An 18520-nucleotide genomic window follows, 5' to 3' on the forward strand; every position below is an offset into this window, starting at 1 on the left:
CTAGCATACTGTATTCTGGGGCCGAAATGCTAAGTAAGAGTATGTGATTTTGCTCATCTATCAACAGAAACATCTGGGATTCAAACTACCATGTTTTTTGGAATATAAGACGCACCTTTTTCCTCCCTAAAAGAGGCTGAAAATTTGGGTGTGTCTTATACTCTGAATGTAGCTTTTTTCAAAGTTTGTTTTCAGGCCTAACTAGGTGCTAATGATCTTCCCAGCTATTACCTTACAGGCTCTTTCATTGTTACTCTCTGCAAAGAATGTTTTCCAAGCCCCAAGTCTTTGCAGGCTTTTTTTCATAGCTCTATTTGCTCTGAAGGCTTGCAAGCTCTTTCATTGTTACTCTCTCCAAATAAGAGGGGTTTTTTTTAACCTTAACCAGGGATAAAATAATGTGCTGAAACTGACCAGACTAAGGACACTGGTCAGATGGATATGTGGTAGGCAGATTTCCCCCCCTATTTTCTTCCCCCAAAACTAAGGTGCGTCTTATACTCCGAAAAATGTGGTATACAAATTATTCTGGGAAAAATATCTGTAATGTAAGTAGAAATTCTCAATAATCATAAAGGATACATTATGAAAGAAAAGTTGAATTGTACATGTTAAGATATTCATGAACTGGGAGAGCCAATGGTAACAAGGTCAGCCAATGAATAGGCATAGCAACTCAAGTCAGCTAATGGGAGCTAATCACATCTGAGTCTGTGCAGAAAATCGAAACTGAAACTAGAAGGCTGGGCGTGGCTCAGTCCATTTTACTCTTGCCTCTCTCTGAATTCTGAACTAGAAGCTGCTTGTGTGTTTGCTTGTAACTGCTTGAAGAAGACTATGTTAATGGTATTGTAAATACTCATTTGTTATTCCTGTATATAAAGTTTCTTGTTTAAATCAATCCTGCTGCATCTGTCTGCCTGTGTGTTTAACTATGTATGATAATTGAGTAAACTGAGAATATAAAAAAATAAATTAGTATGTGTTTCATTGAATGTAGACTTGATATTGACCATATCAAGCTGCAAGAGATGCTTATGAAAATGGGAATTCTGTAACTTTCCATTGTCCTTTTATGACAACCTATACACAGGTTGGGAACCCACAGACTGAATGAAGAAGGGTGAAACATTAAAAAAAATTGGCTTCTAGGCAAAGGAGAAAAGGCTGCAATACCTACTTCTTATTTATTCAACCAAAAGCAGAATATATAATGAGGGAGATTGGATTGGAAGAAGATAAATGTGGTTTTAAAACTGCAGTGAAAAACATTAATAACCCATGCTATGCAAATGACATTACCCTGGTAGCTGAAAATGCAAATAACCTGAAAGTTCTGGTAATAAAAGTCAAGCAGCAGAGTAAAAAATAGAACCAATAGTGAATATATAGTACAAAAGAACAAACTAATGACTGCAGATAGAGCAAATAGTTTTAGAACCGACAATAAAGATTCTGAATGGTTAGTTTCTGCTTTTTAGGACCAAATATCAACAAATAACAAATAAGGCTTTGAAAATGATATTCAGATGCAGTGACCCATCTATATGTTATGCAGGGAATGATTTCCCCTGTGACTCTTGAAGGATGTGAAAGTTGGGCTTTGGAGAAGAAGGACAGAAAGACTATTGATGCTCTTGAACTTTAATGTTGCAGAAGACCCTTGAGAATAAAATAGCCAAGAAAATCATACAGCGGGGATCATAGAACAATCTGATCTATTGTATTTTGATCACATTATATAACTGTTCTCTGGAGAAGTCTATAATGCTGGAAAAAGTGGAAGGAAAGACAAGAAAAAGACAATCGTCCGCCAGCAAGGTGGATGGTCTCAGTTATATCAACACCATTAGGAGGCCTGAAGGATTAGGTTGCAGATAGTCCCAGAGAAAGTTTACTTAGAAACATAGAAGACTGGCGGCAGAAAAAGACCCCATGGTCCATTTAGTCTGCCCTTATACTATTTCCTGTATTTTTATCTTACAATGGATATATGTTTATCCCAGGCATGTTTAAATTCAGTTACTGTGGATTTACCAACCACGTCTGCTGGAAGTTTGTTCCAAGCATCTACTACTCTTTCAGTAAAATAATATTTTCTCATGTTGCTTTTGATCTTTCCCCCAACTAACTTCAGATTGTGTCCCCTTGTTCTTGTGTTCACTTTCCTATTAAAAACACTTCCCTCCTGGACCTTATTTAACCCTTTGACATATTTAAATGTTTCGATCATGTCCCCCCTTTTCCTTCTGTCCTCCAGACTATACAGATTGAGTTCATTAAGTCTTTCCTGATACGTTTTATGCTTAAGGCTTTCCACCATTCTTATGTGGCCACTAAGACTTGCCACTCAGCTGAAAACATATACGGTAATCAATCAATCAATCAATCAATCAATCACAGGAGAGTGATCACTTGATGAGCAGGATTCTGAATGCCTAAGATGCAAAAATCAAGAAAACAGTCTACAAGGTTCAAGTTGCCACCTGTGCATATATTTTGATGACATTTTCTACATCCACCGAGTTTTACCTGTTAGGGAAACCCTAATCATGGCAGTATTACCTGTGAATTGACAGTCTGGCCCATGGGGATTCGTGAGCATTCCAGAGCATACTGTTTCACACAAAAATAACATCCCTAAGAGGAGCAAAAGATGAAACGTCAATTTTCTTCTGTCCATACATTGCAGTTACCTTTATTAACTATCTCACTCTGAAAACTATCCTTGGAGTTTATCCCATTTGCTTCTTGTAGTATTGCAACATTTATATAGAAACTGAGGCAGACCCACAAGAGTGTGCATAAAATCTATAAAAACAGAAATCGTATTTTCAAATATGTCCAAATTCCAAAGGGAATTTGTATGAAACCACAACAAAACAAGAGATGTAGCTATATGCCATTTAAATCTTAAGGATAAAAAAAGTGTAGCGGCATAAAAGCATCTAAAACTAAGTAAAATAAAATGAATATCATTCTTTAAAACAGCTAATTCACTGATATTGCTTCCATCTATGATGGTTATCTCAACTCTGTTTTTTTCTCTATAGCTCAAGTGCTGCATATGGCCCAAAAGAATTCCAAAAATTGTTACAAAAGATAGTGCTTAATCTGATATTAAGGGGAAACGGCTGAATGTATAACTGAAGGCATCATAACAATATATTTGATTTAATTACATTTGAATATAAATGAAATTAAATCAAGATTAGTTTATCTCAGATTTAAATCGTATTTTTAGCGTGCCATTTAAAAAAAACCAAAACCTTAATGAAACACAGCCTTCAGCTTAGGAAGATCCACACACAAACACACACCACCACCAGAACCACCACCACCAACAACAACACCAGCAGCAATTCTAGTGCTTGCCATCTCACAACACTTGGCTATACCGTTAGTTTCCCCATTGTACTTAATCTTGAGAATGTGCTGACCTAGGAACCTTGACTGTTGTTAAGCTATATGGTCTGGGATCATGGCAAAAGATAATTTCCACTCACCTGGAAAGCCAATTCCATTAGTACAATGCCCCCAGGTAAAGCTCTTTGCAAATGGTATGCTGTGACAGGAGGGTTCGTGGTCTAGAAAATCAATACATTTTTTTTTCAGGAGTATCTCTTTGACCGCCTTCTGCCGCACGAATCCCAGCGACCGGTTAAGTCCCACAGAGTTGGCCTTCTCCGGGTCCCGTCGACTAAACAATGTCGTTTGGCAGGACCCAGGAGAAGAGCCTTCTCTGTGGTGGCCCCGACCCTCTGGAACCAGCTCCCCCCGGAGATCAGAACTGCCCCCACCCTCCTTGACTTTCGTAAAGTTCTTAAGACCCATCTCTGCCGTCAGGCATGGGGGAACTGAGACATCTCCCCCGGGCCTATACAGTTTATACATGGTATGTTTGTGTGTATACTTGCTTTTAATAATGGGGTTTTTAGTGTTTTTTTTAATTATTAGATTTGTTCTGACATTGTCTTTGTTATTGTTGTGAGCCGCCCCGAGTCTACAGAGAGGGGCGGCATACAAATCTAATAAATAATAATAATAATAATAATAATAATAATAATAATAATAATAATAATAAATAGTATGCCTCCACGATGGTTACCTAGAAAATATGCCTCCAAAGGGATCACTGGCTAGGAAACATGAGGTCCAATCTCTCTCTGTTAGATGACCCCTTCCTCCCTCCAGCCAAGCATCTACCTATGATGAAGCAACAATGCCAACAGAGCCTGCTAGCACCCTGATCATAATTAGCTTTCTTACCTTTGGACTCCCATCCACCTTTGGCCTGGAGTATGAGAAGGAGCCCCGTGCCTCACCAGCCATTGATGCCAGAGCTCGAATCCGGCTGGTGCTGCTGAAAATCCAGAATAATACAGAAAGACCTTCAAAGACCTACCAGGATATACTCTGTCTTTTAAAAAATTCAATATACAGTAGTACCCCTAGATACGAGCATAATTCGTTCCATAAGGGAGCTTGTATCTCGAGGCAACTCGTATTCTGGAACAAATAACTTTTTTCCCCTCCAAGATAAACAAAAGCAAGGATTCTATCCAAAAGCAAGGATTCTTGCGCCACCTAGTGGACACTCGGCTCGTATCCCAAATTTCAGCTCGGGAGTAGAACAGAAATGTCTCTCTCCTCCTAGCTCGTATCTGGAAATACTCGCATGTAGAGCAGCTCGTATCTAGAGGTACTACTGTATTGTAAACAAACTTAAGATCTTGCATGTCTACTTTTAATAATGATAATTACTAAAATTACTTTTAACCTGATAATTTTTCAACCACATTTTGCAGGAGGTTCTCTCCCAACGAAAGCATGTCTCTCCTATATGCTTTGGTGCAATCCAGAACAGTTATTTATTTATTCAATTTTTATACCGCCCTTCTCCTTACGACTCATGGCGGCTTACAACATGTTAGCAATAGCACTTTTTAACAGAGCCAGCATATTGCCCCCACAATCCGGGTCCTCATTTTACCCACCTCGGAAGGATGGGAGGCTGAGTCAACCTTGAGCCGGTGATGAGATTTGAACCGCTGATCTGCAGATCTACAGTCAGCTTCAGTGGCCTGCAGTACCGCACTTTACCTGCTGCGCCACCCCGGCTCAGTTAAACAAACAACAACAAAATCCCCTCTTCCCATCTCACTTGTAAATCACCCGTCCCTGCTAAATCCATACTAACCTGCGAGCAGGTGAGGCTGGGCGCACCTGTACTAAGATGAAGCCCATGCTCTGTAGATACTGTATGTATTGCTGGAGAAAGGTGTGACATAGTTCCAGCAGCCAAGCCTCATCCTTGGATCGACATGGTAGCCCTTCTGCAGAGTCACAACTGTGGCTTCGGTCCCGACCAGATGCTGTGGAGTCATTGGAGCGATGGCGCTTCTGAATGTGAGCAAATAGTCAGGCAATGATCTCTTTCTCAGCAGAAAGGTGAATTTATGTAATGCAATAATCTTACAGTAATATCTGGGCTTCAGTCTTGCAGTGAGTCCTCAAATCTACTTGGATAATTAGGAGAGAATGAGACCATATAAATCCAGCCCTTCCTTGTTAAGAATATAAAGTAATAATGGGATTTAATGGACCTTCATGGAAAGGACTTTGGACACAATGGACCAAAACTAAGTCTAGACATTCCCCCCACTCAAATAATAGATGATGTTTGTGAAACTGTTTCTGAGAAGATTAGAAAAAATAAGGAGTCAGAGGGAAGTACAGTGGTACCTCAAGATACGAACCCCTCGTCTTACGAACAACTCGTGATACGAACCCGGGGTTCAGAAAAATTTTGCCTCTTCTTACGAACTTTTTTCGAGTTACGAACCAGCATTCGGAGACTGCTGGGAAGCCGCGTGGCTGTTTTAAAAGGTAACAGCCGGGTGGCGGGGCTTCCCAGAAGCCTCCCGAACACCGGTTCGTAACTCGAACAAAGTTCGTAAGAAGAGGCAAAATTTTGCTGAACCCTGGGTTCGGTTCGGGAGGTTGCTGGGAAGCCCCCCAGGCCGGCTGCGACCTTTTGAAACACCCGCGCCGCTTCGCAGCTGTCTCCCGAAGCCGAACGCGGAAGTTCGGCTTTAGCGTTCGGCTTCAGGAGACAGCTGCGAAGCGGCGCGGGTGTTTTAAAAGGTCGCAGCCGGCCTGGGGGGCTTGCCAGCACCCCCCCGAACCCCCGAACTTTTGCCAAACTTCCGGGTTCGGGGTTCGGGGGGGTGCTGGGAAGCCCCCCAGGCCGGCTGCGACCTTTTGAAACACCCGCGCCGCTTCGCAGCTGTCTCCCGAAGCCGAACGCGGAAGTTCGGCTTTAACGTTCACCTTCAGGAGACAGCTGGGAAGCGGCGCGGGTGTTTTAAAAGGTCGCAGACGGCCTGGGGGGCTTGCCAGCACCCCCCGAACCCTGAACTTTTGCCGAACTTCCGGGTTCGGGGTGGTGCTGGGAAGCCCCCCAGGCCGGCTGCGACCTTTTAAAAGAGCCGCGCCGCTTCCCATCTGTCTCCTGAAGCCAAACGCGGAAGTTCGGCTTTGCCGTTCAACTTCAGGAGACAGATGGGAAGCGGCGCGGGTGTTTTAAAAGGTCGCAGCCGGCCTGGGGGGCTTCCCAGCACCCCCCGAACCCCAAATCCGGGTTCGGGGGGTTCTGGGAAGCCCCCCAGGCCGGCTGTCACCTTTTAAAACAGCCGCGCGGCTTCCCAGCAGTCGCCGAAAGCCGTTTTTTTGCGGGGGGTTTTTTGGTTGCACGGATTAATTGACTTTACATTGTTTCCTATGGGAAACAATGTTTCATCTTACGAACCTTTCGTCTTACGAACCTCCTCCTTGCACCAATTAAGTTCGTATCATGAGGTATTACTGTATGACGATTTGAAAGGTCTGAAAATCTTTGGGACAAGGTAATACTGGCATCAATGGTTGGGTGGGCACCATTGAGAACCATGTTGAAAGCACCAGGAGCTCTGAGATATAATTTCACACATATGTTCATCTATTCCAGTCCAGGGCTCTCCAACCTTGGCAACTTTAAGCCTGGCGGACTTCAACTCCCAGAATTCCCCAGTCAGTATTGCCGGCTCAGGAATTCTGGGAGTTGAAGTCCTGATCGCTTCAAGTTGCCAAGGTTGGGAAACACTGCTCCAGATGAATAGGCAAATGGGATTTTAAGGATTACCCTCCAGCAATGCCTCTTTAAATTGAAGTTTTTACTCTAATCTCGCTCTTATCCAATCGTTCATCCCATTAGTTCAATCTGAGAAAAAAGAAATCCTCTTACGAGCCACCCTTGGGGAGGGGAGGGATTTACAAAAGGTGTTTCCCTTTCCCTTTGTTTCACCTTGCCTTCCAGCTTGCTTTGTTGGTCTGCCTGAATCTGCTGCCGGAAGCCTGGATCAAAGAGCAGGGGTGTAGCACAGTAGTGGACCAAGCGCGATGACTGCTTCAGGGTGTCTAGGTCTGCAAGCTGCACACATACACACAGGAGAAAACGTTTGCATATTGCTAAGCCTATTTCATACATTAAAACCACACTGATTAATACCCTAACATTCCTGGAAAGCTTTTCAAAGGGAAAGGTGCCATAATCTCTCTCTTAACCTTTTTCCTCTGGACAATAGGCCACCTATGGAGTAGGGAATGACCTTATGTGAATGTCTGCTCTTTTAAATATACTGCTCAAAAATAATAATAAAGGGAACACTTAAACAACACAATATAACTCCAAGTAAATCAAAAGTCTGTGAAATCAAACTGTCCACTTAGGAAGCAACACTGACAATCCATTTTACATGTTGTCAGCACATTCAACTTTGTACAGAACAAAGTATTCAACGAGAATATTTCATTCATTCATATCTAGAATGTGTTCTTTGAGGGTTCCCTTTATTTTTTTTTGAGCAGTGTATATGCAGACAATCAAACAGGAACAAGAAATAAATTTATCTGCCTCTTCAAACTTACTTATCTTGCTAAAAGAAGCTGTTTTAAAAGGAAAGAAAAACTATCAACGATTATCAGACCTGCTCTGACATAGCCAAGATAATGTATGAAAATTAATTTTCCTTCCAATAGTGGCGAATATATGTAAGCTCAGGGTTGAATTGCTGGTGTTCTATAAGCTACCTAAAAACAGCCACCAAACCCCACTGTATATTAATGTGCTGATTTTATTACCAAGTAAGGTAACTAAACATCTACAAAATGAGAACAAGCTCAGAGAGCACTGAGAACCCAACAAATAACAATCTTACAATATTTAATGAAAAACTAATTTCTTACATTATAAGATAATATCGGGGATATTATTCTGGCTTTTCTTAGGTCATATAAATCTTTAGCCTTTTAAATATATTCAGAGCAGCTGAAAGCCAATTCATTTGTTCTTCTAAACATAATTGTTCTTGATGACTTCTAGATTGCAAACTAAAGTCTATTGTGGTTGTTGGACAGAGAGACAGTGACCTCCTGGTATGGTATAGTTTCTAGTAGCCTGTCCTTAATGTTTTACCTCGTGCTTTTTGGTCAGTATTGACTTCTTATGACTGCTTGGACAAGTCCTATAGTTTTGTTGGCAAGGTTATTCAGAAGTTATTTTTATTATTATTTATTAGATTTGTATGCTGCCCTGCTCCGATGACTCGGGGCGGCTCACAAGACAATATAAAACAGTGCATATAAACAAATCTAATTAATTAAAAACTACAAGCTAAAAACCAAATATCATAAAATCAATGACAAGCCAGTTCCTTGTCACAGCCTTCTTCTTAGGAGTGAATGACTCACTTTCTACATTTGTACAGTATTATTATTTGCCTAAAAACACTGGCAGTTTTTAAAACCACCATGATTACACAATTCACAAGAGAAGCACAAGAATCATAAGCTCTACACAATACACCTAGAAACAGTATAAGAGGCAGGGGAAGAGAACACTCCTATGGGTGAACTAGTTCATAGTCTCTCACCTAGTAATGTCCAAACAAGCAATGAACACTGGTAATTATTAAAATTGAATTTATAGCAACACAAGAACAGCAGTAATATAAGTGAGCCCCAGAGAACTATACAGGTAGTCTCCGGGTTACGTCGTCCCCGCCGTATGACGTTTCGTCGTCACGACGACCTGGGGACAGTTTCGAAGCCACCGCTGCCGCCTCTGTTCAGGCGAAGGGATCTCTGCGGTGGGCGGCGGCTTCGGAAACCCCGCGGAGATCCCCTTGCCCGAACAAAGGTGGCGGCAGCTTCAAGGGACCAACAGCTGGTCCTCCTTGGCGCTGCATTGCTGCAGCCTCCAAGGCTGCTGCTGCCACTGCCTCCGTTCGGGCGAGGGGATCTCCGTGGTGGGCGGCCTCGGAGACTACAGCAACGCAGTGCCGAGAAGGACTGGCTTCAAGAGACCAACCCTTGAAGCCGGTCCTTCTCAGTGCTGCGTTGTTGTAGCCTCCGAGGCCGCCCACTGCAGAGATCCCCTCGCCCGAATGTTCAGCAGGAGGCTTCGCCGGCTGTTGGTTCCTTGAAGAAGCCGCTGCCGCTGTGTAAGTCAGAATATTCATGTAAATCGGAATATTCTGATTTACACCAAACTCGGCTTATGATGCGCCGTGGGAACGGATCCCCATTGTAAGTCAGGGACTACCTGTATTTCAATATTACATTGGTTCAATTTACAGTCTTCCCTTATGGTGAAAAACATTTTATGGGATTATCATCATCATTTTTGTAGCTTATCATATCCCAGCCCCATGTCCCATCCCCAAACTCACACTGATGGGCATGTTGGATTGAGCGGAACGTTGTTGCCATGTCACAAAAAGGTTTTCAATCTTCATGTGTTTCTCCAGCTCTGTGGAACAGGAACAGGAGCAGGAACTGAAGAGAGCAGGGCTCTGGGGTTCTTGGGCTATCAGGTTCTTCTTTGCCAGAGAGCATTCCCAACTGAAAACTTATGCTTTTAAGAATTCATAGAAGACATTTGCCTGTACTATAGATTTGACATCTTCATAAATGGGAACAAATCTGGCTCTACAGCATTCTACTGCTTTACTTATATTGCCTTGATGAATTCTTCCCTTGGCCAGTTTTCACACAGGGATTCTCAGGGCAGCCCCAGAACTGTAATAACGCCAGAACCTGCTTATCCCTCCCCTCTACCCCTAACTTTGCACTTACCTTTCCTCTCTGTGTTCTTGATCTCTAGGAACTGAGCTCCATGCTGGGCTACGGGGTCGTGAACACCCTGTTCCGGGTTGTGCACAATAGGCTGGATGACTGAAACGTCTCGAAGGGCTTCGTCAAAGGGGACCATGTCCGGAGGAAAGTGCAAAGGCTGCAAGATGCGTGCTGAACTGCTGAGGCGCCCCTGCTCCTTGCTCGGAGGAACACTAGGGCTCCGGATCAGGGCATCAATTTCCAAGGTAGAGTTTAGGAAGGGATTTTGCTCCTAGACAAAGGAAGATGCAGTATTAGTTTAGAGCAGGAGTGTCAAAGTCAAGGCCCGCGGGCCAGATCCCGACCTCTGGGTGCTTAGATGTGGCCTGCAGGATCAGCCTGGAGACAGTAAAGGACCAGCCTATTGTTCTGCCGGAGTGTCTCAACTGCCCGTAATTACAGGGTAATTAGTCCAGGAAGACACACACCACACGATAAAAGGAAAACCCAAAAGTTTTTATAAACAGAAAAACAGAAACAGCTCCCTTTTTAAATGTCAAAGGGATTTTCTGGTACACACAAGGAACACGTTAAATGCAGTCCAATTGCTCACCCAATAACTGGGAAATTGAGTCCACACACACAATCCTGAACAGCAAAAACCATGATCTTGACGAAACAATGAATCAGATAAACTGCCATGAGGCTAAAACACCAGGCTGTGCTTTTATCTGTAACACTAATTACAGCAGCCCCCCCAACCACAGGTGGCCTCATTTTCTCTTGTAATAATCCTTCAGTTGTTGTCTCCTATGCATCAGTCTATGCATGCATGGATGTGTCATTAATTCTTGTTCAGAATCCAGAGATGATACAAATGATTGATCTCCTCCTGGACTGTCTGCCAAACTCCCCTCTTCCCTGTCACTCACGCTTCCTTGGTCAGAGGAGGCTTCATCGGCAGATTATACTGGAAGCAAAACAGGCCTGCGACATGTGGATGTCTCCCCCACATCCACCTCCACATTGCTTGGGGCAGGAGCTGGGCTAGAGCTAACCACAACAACTATGGTGTCTCTGCCAGCATAAACAGGCTCCCAATCATTTTGCTGGAATGGCCTCCTGCAACTCTCTGCCAATGAAAATGGAGATTAGGAGCCTATTTTTGCTCACTACAGTGAGTCACTAAGGGTGCTCCTGACACAAATCATACCAAACTGGCCATGCTCAGCCAATAACAACAACAACAACAACAACAACAGAGATGGAAGGGACCTTGGAGGTCTTCTAGTCCAACCCCCTGCTTAGGCAGGAAACCCTACACTACATCAGACAGATGGTTATCCAACATCTGCTTAAAAACTTCCAGTGTTGGGGCATTCATAACTTCTGGAGGCAAGCTGTTCCGCTGATTAACTGTTCTGACTGTCAGGAAATTTCTCCTTAGCTCTAAGGAGAACACAGCCCAGATGTGGCCCTCGATGGAATTGAGTTTGACACCCCTTGAAGCAGAACATCACGAAAACAGAAGCAAAGAATAGTAACTACCTGCTTGCTGTCCTCGTGCCAGGGGGTGTCCATATAGCAGTAATGATGGAACAGCCCAAGCTTCTGGTTAAGCAGGCAGTGTACTACATGGGCCCGGGCATTTTGCCACTGTAGTAAGCGAGTGAGAGAGTTGTTCAGGGCACTGCCCAGGTCCACAGACCAATTGTAAGTGTACAGCACCAACTGGGGGAGGGAAAAAAACAGGACAAGAAAAACTCATTTTCAGCATTTTCTGGATCAGACTTCAGACCACCAAATTATTATTTCATAGCTTTAACCTTTTAAAGGATTTAGAGATGTATGTGAATAAATAAAGATACAGTGGAACCCCGACATAAGAGCTGCTCTACTTAAGAGCAACTCGAGATAAGAGCTGGGAGGGGAGAGATATTTTTGTTCTACTTACAAGCCCAAATTCGAGATACAAGCGCCAAGGAGCTGTCTCCTGAAGCCAAACGCTAACTTCCGCGTTCGGCTTCAGGAGACAGCTGCGAAGCGGCGCACGTGTTTTAAAAGGTTGCAGCCGGCCTGGGGGACTCGGGGGGGGGGGGGCTTGCAGCTTTCTTTCTTGCTCTTTTTCTTTCTCTCTTTTACCTTCCCTTCCTCTATTTCTTCTTTTCTTTCTCCTTCCCACCTTCTTCCCTCCCTCCCTCCCTTCACTCATTCCTCTCTTACTCTCCCCTTTCATAAGTTTCCTTGCTTCCTTCCTCTGTTCCTGTCCCTTCCCCCTTTCTTTCTTTCTTTCTTTCTTTCTTTCTTTCTTTCTTTCTTTCTTTCTTTCTTGCTTGCTCTTTTTCTTTCTCTCTTTTACCTTCCCTTCCTCTATTTCTTTTCTTTCTCCTTCCCACCTTCTTCCCTCCCTCCCTCCCTTCACTCATTCCTCTCTTACTCTCCCCTTTCATAAGTTTCCTTGCTTCCTTCCTCTGTTCCTGTTCCTGTCCCTTCCCTCTTTCCTTCCTTCCTTCCCACCCTCCGTCCATTCATTCACCCATTCCTCTCTTGATCGCTTAAAGCCGGTCCCTGGTGCAAAAAGGGTTGGGGACCTCTGTCCTACAGGATTGGGTGGCAGAGAAGTTGAACATATGTAAATTTAAAAGTTTAAGAAAGTTTACAAGTTAAGTGAAAGAAACTTCATTATTCATTTATATGTACATGTACATTTCTTCATTAAAAACATGTCTTTCTGCATAATTTAGACTAACTTTGTGAGTTTTTTGAGGGCTGGAACCAATTAAAATTATTTACATTAATTCCTATGGGGAAAAGTCGTTCGAGATAAGAGCTGCTCGACTTAAGAGCCCAGGTCCGGAACGAATTAAACTCGTATCTCGAGGTACCACTGTATATGAAAATTGAAAATTAGCACTGTTAGGGGTCCCTTTGACCCAAATGTATTAGATGATTAATAGTAGTTGATTAGCTGTATTAGCTAATGCTGTTGCAAATTTGAACAAAGATGTTGGAAATTTTTATATTTAATTTTTCAGGGGAGAAAAGAAAAGGAGGTAGCACTAGTAGGAGGATAAATACAGTGATACCTTGTCTTACAAACTTAATTGGTTCTGGGACGAGGTTCTTAAGGTGAAAAGTTTGTAAGACGAAACAATGTTTCCCATAGGAATCAATGGAAAAGCGATTAATGCGTGCAAGCCCAAAATTCACCCCTTTTGCCAGCCGAAGCACCCATTTTTGCACTGCTGGGATTCCCCTGAGGTTCCCCTCCATAGGAAACCCCATCTCCGGACTTCAGCATCACAAAAACAAGCACTTCGCTGGCAACGGAAGTCCGGAGGTGGGGTTTCCCATAGAGGGGAGCCTCAGGGGAATCCCAGCAGCGCAAAAACGGGTGCTTCGCTGGCAATGGGAGTCTGGAGGCAGGGCATCCCAGCGGCGGTGGTGGGTTTGTAAGGTGAAAATAGTTTGTAAGAAGAGGCAAAAAAATCTTAAACCCCGAGTTTGTATCTCGAAAAGTTTGTATGATGAGGCGTTTGTAAGATGAGGTATCACTGTACCAAAGTAAATGGATAATTATTATATTGGAATGCAGATGGAAGGTATATGATATTGAACATGTTTTTGAGTGGAGAAAAAAAATACCCCCCCTCCCAAAATAAACACATACCTTTTTGTCAATGATTTCCATGAAGAGGAATCGTTGTCGGGGAGCAACATCACAACCCTTATCTGCAGAGCTAAGCTCAGTACTCTCAAAGCGCTGGAATCCTTTGACAGCTAGAAAGATTGCATTATGAAATATAGTTCCTGAACCCCAAAAAGAGTAAAAGACACAGGTTACTTCCACCCCCCTCCATTTTCCTACTATGCACTATTTACCTTGTTCTGTGTTGCAGCGCCATTGGTGGAAGCTCCGTCCGAGCAGAGTAAATTGTCGAATAACAGCCGGCCGGGCACTGGTGCCAGGGGTCAGAGAATATGGTGCAAAGGACATGCCTTGAGGACCGCTACAGCAAAGGATAAGATGTTACATGTTGGTATGAGGATATCCACCTGGTAATTCCAGCTTCTTCTCCCAAAGACATTATTCCGATCTTTGTAAAAGAGCTTCCTTAAACTGTAAGCAGCTCCCTATTATCTGGGCAGTTTGAGCCTCAGCACTTACCTGACTTTTTCAAACACTTTGACAGTGGTGTCACTTGCTAGAGTAGTGACGAGATTCACTACTTGCAGCATGATAGAAGGCAGCAAGAAGCGGGAGACACTTTCTAGGACACACTGTTGCACTGATGGACACCCTGTACAGTGAAGAAACCAACATACAGTACAGTGGTCCCTCAATTTTCGCGGGTTCGAACTCCGTGAAACGGCTATACCACGGTTTTTCAAAAATATTAATTAAAAAATACTTTGTGTTTTTTTCCCCTATACCAGTTTTTCCCGCCCGATGACGTCATATGTCATCGCCAAACTTTCGTCTGCCTTTAATAAATATTTTTTTTAATAAACTTTAATAAATAAACATGGTGAGTAATAATCTAAATGGTTGCTAAGGGAATGAGAAATTGCAGTTTAGGGGTTTAATGTGTTAAGGGAAGGCTTGTGATACTGTTCATAGCCAAAAATAGTGTATTTACTTCCGCATCTCTACTTCGTGGAAATTCGACTTTCGCGGGCGGTCTCGGAATGCATCCCCCGCAAAAATCGAGGGAACACTGTATATCCGGACAAAATTCACCCAGAACATTTCTCAAAAAACCAAGAAGCTTTGTGGTCCATCAGCAAGTTTCATTTATCATTTAACCTTATTCTGGGTGTTAGGTTTTTATCCTTTTTTTTAAGGTTTCATAACTTTTATTTAAAAATCACATATGTATGTTGAAGTCTTATAATAAATCCAAAACAATAGAAATAAAAACTTAAAAACATGACGAGGATCTGAACCAGCACTGCAGGAATCCCTTCAATTTGATACTTGAAACCTAGTTAAGTAAGTTACGAAAAAACCCAGCTTTCCAGAAAAGAAAAAGTTTAACTTAGTTTGTGTATCTTGCTAATTGAAAGAGGTCACCATGATGGTTCATAGATCTGTCCATGAACTGGCTGCTTTTGGTGCATAGGCATCAGTTCATTGATTTTACAAATGTAATCTGATTTTTCTGCACGGCCCTTGCATGTTTCACCCCAGTCGTCGAGATTTTTTCCCCAGTTCTTTGACTCTCAGTTTCTTTAGGTCCACAGTACTTAGGTCAATATGTTTATCATCATCTTGTTTTTCAGCTTCTCTTCTCTTTTATCATTCACATGACAGCAAGCTATTTTTTCGCCAGCTAGGGGAGTTGGACTCAAGGAACAATATTTGAGATTTATATTTTGTTCCTACTGGGGAGGGATTTTTTTCCTTATATGGAGATCCAGATTTAAAAGACTGTATCAACACAGAGAGAAAATCAGAATCTGCCCACACTAAGCTAAGCTGTAACCAGAGAAAAGAGAAATGCTCAGGGCACGAAAGCAGAAACATACCCAGACGGTTCATGAAAGCCATCCAGGACTGGCAAGTCTGACTGAAAACTGGATGCAAAATTCCAACATCTCCTTCCTCTAGCTGGCAAGTCCGACGCCTATGAAGAGAAAATATCAAGTGGTTCAAGGATAAAAGAGATCCCAGGGAGAAGAAATCATGGAGTGAGGGAGAAGCGGAGTCATCTCAATTGCCCAAGGTTGACACTATTATATGTACCTATTACCTGTACCTCCAAGTCTTCGGAGAGGGGCGGCATACAAATCTAATTAATAATAATAATGATGATAATGATAATAATAATAATAATAATAATAGATTGTGGAGAAAAATAATAATAAATAATAATTTATTGGATTTGTATGCCGCCCCTCTCCGCACTCGGGGCGGCTAACAACAATAATAAACACAACATGTACAATCCAATAATAAAAAACAACGAAAAACCCCTATTATAAAACCAAACATACACACAAACATACCATGCATAACTTGTAATGGCCTAGGGGGAAGAGCTATCTCAACTCCCCCATGCCTAGCGGTATAAATGAGTCTTGAGCAGTTCTAATCTCCGGGGATTAGAAACTATGGATCATGGACATCGCAATCCCAGGGGACAGCAGAATTGAGGAGAAGCAGCTAGAGAAATTAGTGAAATACGAAGATCTAAAAATCGAGCTGCAACGACTCTGGCATAAGCCAGTGAAAGGTACTTGGCACACTGGGCGCAGTGCCAAAGGATCTCAGCGGACATTTGAAAACCATCGGAATTGACAAAATCTCCATCTGTCAATTGCAAAAGGCCCCTTTACTGGGATCGGCAAACATAATTCGCCGCTACATCACGCAGACTTAGGTGCTTGGGAAGCGCCCGACTGGTGATGAAATACGAAATCCAGCATAGTGATCTGGTTTGCTGTGTTGTATTGACATACTAATAATAATAATAATAATAATAATAATAATAATGATGATGATGATGATGATGATGATGATGATGATGATGATGCCTGGTTGTCCTATTGCTTATCAGTTTAGGCCCTTTTTGAGGATGTGGGAATTTCGTGCACCCCAGTACATAAAAAATGAAGGATTTAAAATGGAAGAAAGAACCCTTCCCACAATTTCCTAGAATATAATGTGAGTGGAAGCTATCAAAAGAGCAGTGGTTAGAATGCAGTACTGTCGGCTATTTCTGCTGCCTGCTGGCTGCCTGCAATTTAGCAGATCGAATGTCTCCAGGCTCAAGGTTGATTCATCCTTCCATCCTTCCGAGGTGGATAAAATGAAGAGAAAGACTGTTGGGGCAATAAGTTGACTTTCTGAACCGCTTAGAGAGGGCTGTAAAGCACTGTGAAGCGGTATATAAGTTTAAGCGCTATTGCTGTCATGCTTGCCTTTGGCTCTGTTCCTGCTCGGAAGCAGCACGTTCCTGGCTTGAGTGCTGCTTTACGCTTTCAGTCTTATGACGACGGCGACTCCGATTCTCTTCAGGCCGCTCCAACACAATGTCATCTGTAGTTTTGGGGCTTCCTTGGTCTGCCATCTCTGGTTTGCTCTGATAATTAAGGCAGAGCACATGGAAACATGTCTGTTAAGCTTCTGTATTAGACAAGTTTTGATAATGCCACATTCTGGCCTTTTTTTTCAAACAACGAAGAGCATTGTAATAATTCACACGTAATATGATATAAATATATTATTCTGAAACTATAGCACTCAGCACTTATTGCCGGTCTAACTTGAAACAGGTCTATAATTACGCCATTGGGCTGGAGGTCTTTTCTAGAGATCCTTTATGGCAGAAGTGGGCAACTAAGTCAACTTTATGATCTGTAGACTTCAACTCCCAGAAATCCTGAGGCCGCATGGACGTACAGAGTTGCCATAGTTGCCCATCCCCGCTTTATGGGGTAAATTTCAAAGTGTTTCCTGTGAGACATTCACCTGAAAAGTACTTCTTAAAGTCTGGGGCTGAAAAATTATAATACAGTGGTACCTCTATTTATGAACTTAATTCGTTCCGTGACCAGGTTCTTAAGTAAAAAAGTTTGTAAGAAGAGGCAATTTTTCTCATAGGAATCAATGTAAAAGCAAATAATGTGTTGGGGAAACCACAGGGAGGGTGGAGGCCCCGTTTCCTCCCAGGAGATTCCTAGAGAGGCCCCACGGAGGCTTCTCCCAGCCTTTTCCAGCCCTGTTTCCTCCCTGGAGATTCCTAGAGAGGCCCCACAGAGGCTTCTCCTCGCCTTTTCCGGTCCTGTTTCCTCCCAGCAGATTCCTAGAGGCCCCACAGAGGCTCGGGTTTGCAAGTGGAAAATGGTTCTTGAGAAGAGGCAAAAAAATCTGGAACACGTGGTTCTTATCTATAAAAGTTCGCAAGTAGAGGCGTTCTTAGGTAGAGGTACCACTGTACTGAATTATAAAGCAAGTAGTGGATAATAACAATATGGCTAGAGTATTGACCACATTAAGAAGTTTTTAGGTTTGCACTCTGCTGTAAAAGTTCTTCGATTTAGTTCCTGTTTGTGAGTTTTGACCCTTCCCCTTCTCACTCAAAACAGCTTCCCCCTCTGTTTTTCCATAGTCATTACCAGCTTATCCCAGAAGCTCCGTCGTCCCATCTTGCTTGTAGGTGTGACAGGTTCACCCAGACTTGTGGTGGGCACTGAGAAGGGCAGAGGTGGAGGGCATGCTCTGCCTCTGGCATTGTAAGTCAGTCCTTTTGATTCCGACATTGTCCGGCGCAGACCTGAAAGTACAGCCTCTATTACAGCTAGTGAAAAATCCCACACTACTCAAACCAGAAAATCCCTCTTTTTCCAGTCTCCATAGGAA

At 42.9% G+C, this 18520-nt stretch overlaps 1 protein-coding gene across 7 annotated transcripts in view; it reads right to left on the bottom strand.

The window, feature by feature from the left end:
- Positions 1 to 18520, bottom strand: part of SZT2 (SZT2 subunit of KICSTOR complex) — a 120331-nt gene that overhangs the window by 13095 nt on the left and 88716 nt on the right. For 6 of the 7 annotated variants that reach the window (XM_070745062.1, XM_070745057.1, XM_070745058.1 and 3 more), the window contains 14 exons: positions 18277 to 18434; positions 17080 to 17240; positions 15685 to 15782; positions 14324 to 14456; positions 14038 to 14165; positions 13826 to 13935; positions 11704 to 11886; positions 10177 to 10447; positions 9771 to 9850; positions 7346 to 7471; positions 5201 to 5403; positions 4270 to 4363; positions 3507 to 3587; positions 2566 to 2640 (listed from right to left, as the gene is read on the bottom strand). In XM_070745062.1, the coding sequence (XP_070601163.1) occupies positions 2566 to 2640; positions 3507 to 3587; positions 4270 to 4363; positions 5201 to 5403; positions 7346 to 7471; positions 9771 to 9850; positions 10177 to 10447; positions 11704 to 11886; positions 13826 to 13935; positions 14038 to 14165; positions 14324 to 14456; positions 15685 to 15782; positions 17080 to 17240; positions 18277 to 18434 (1901 nt within the window). The other variant, XM_070745061.1, reaches the window with a different exon arrangement.

This window comes from Erythrolamprus reginae, chromosome 3, assembly GCF_031021105.1.
Source record: "Erythrolamprus reginae isolate rEryReg1 chromosome 3, rEryReg1.hap1, whole genome shotgun sequence".
Lineage (NCBI taxonomy): Eukaryota > Metazoa > Chordata > Lepidosauria > Squamata > Dipsadidae > Erythrolamprus > Erythrolamprus reginae.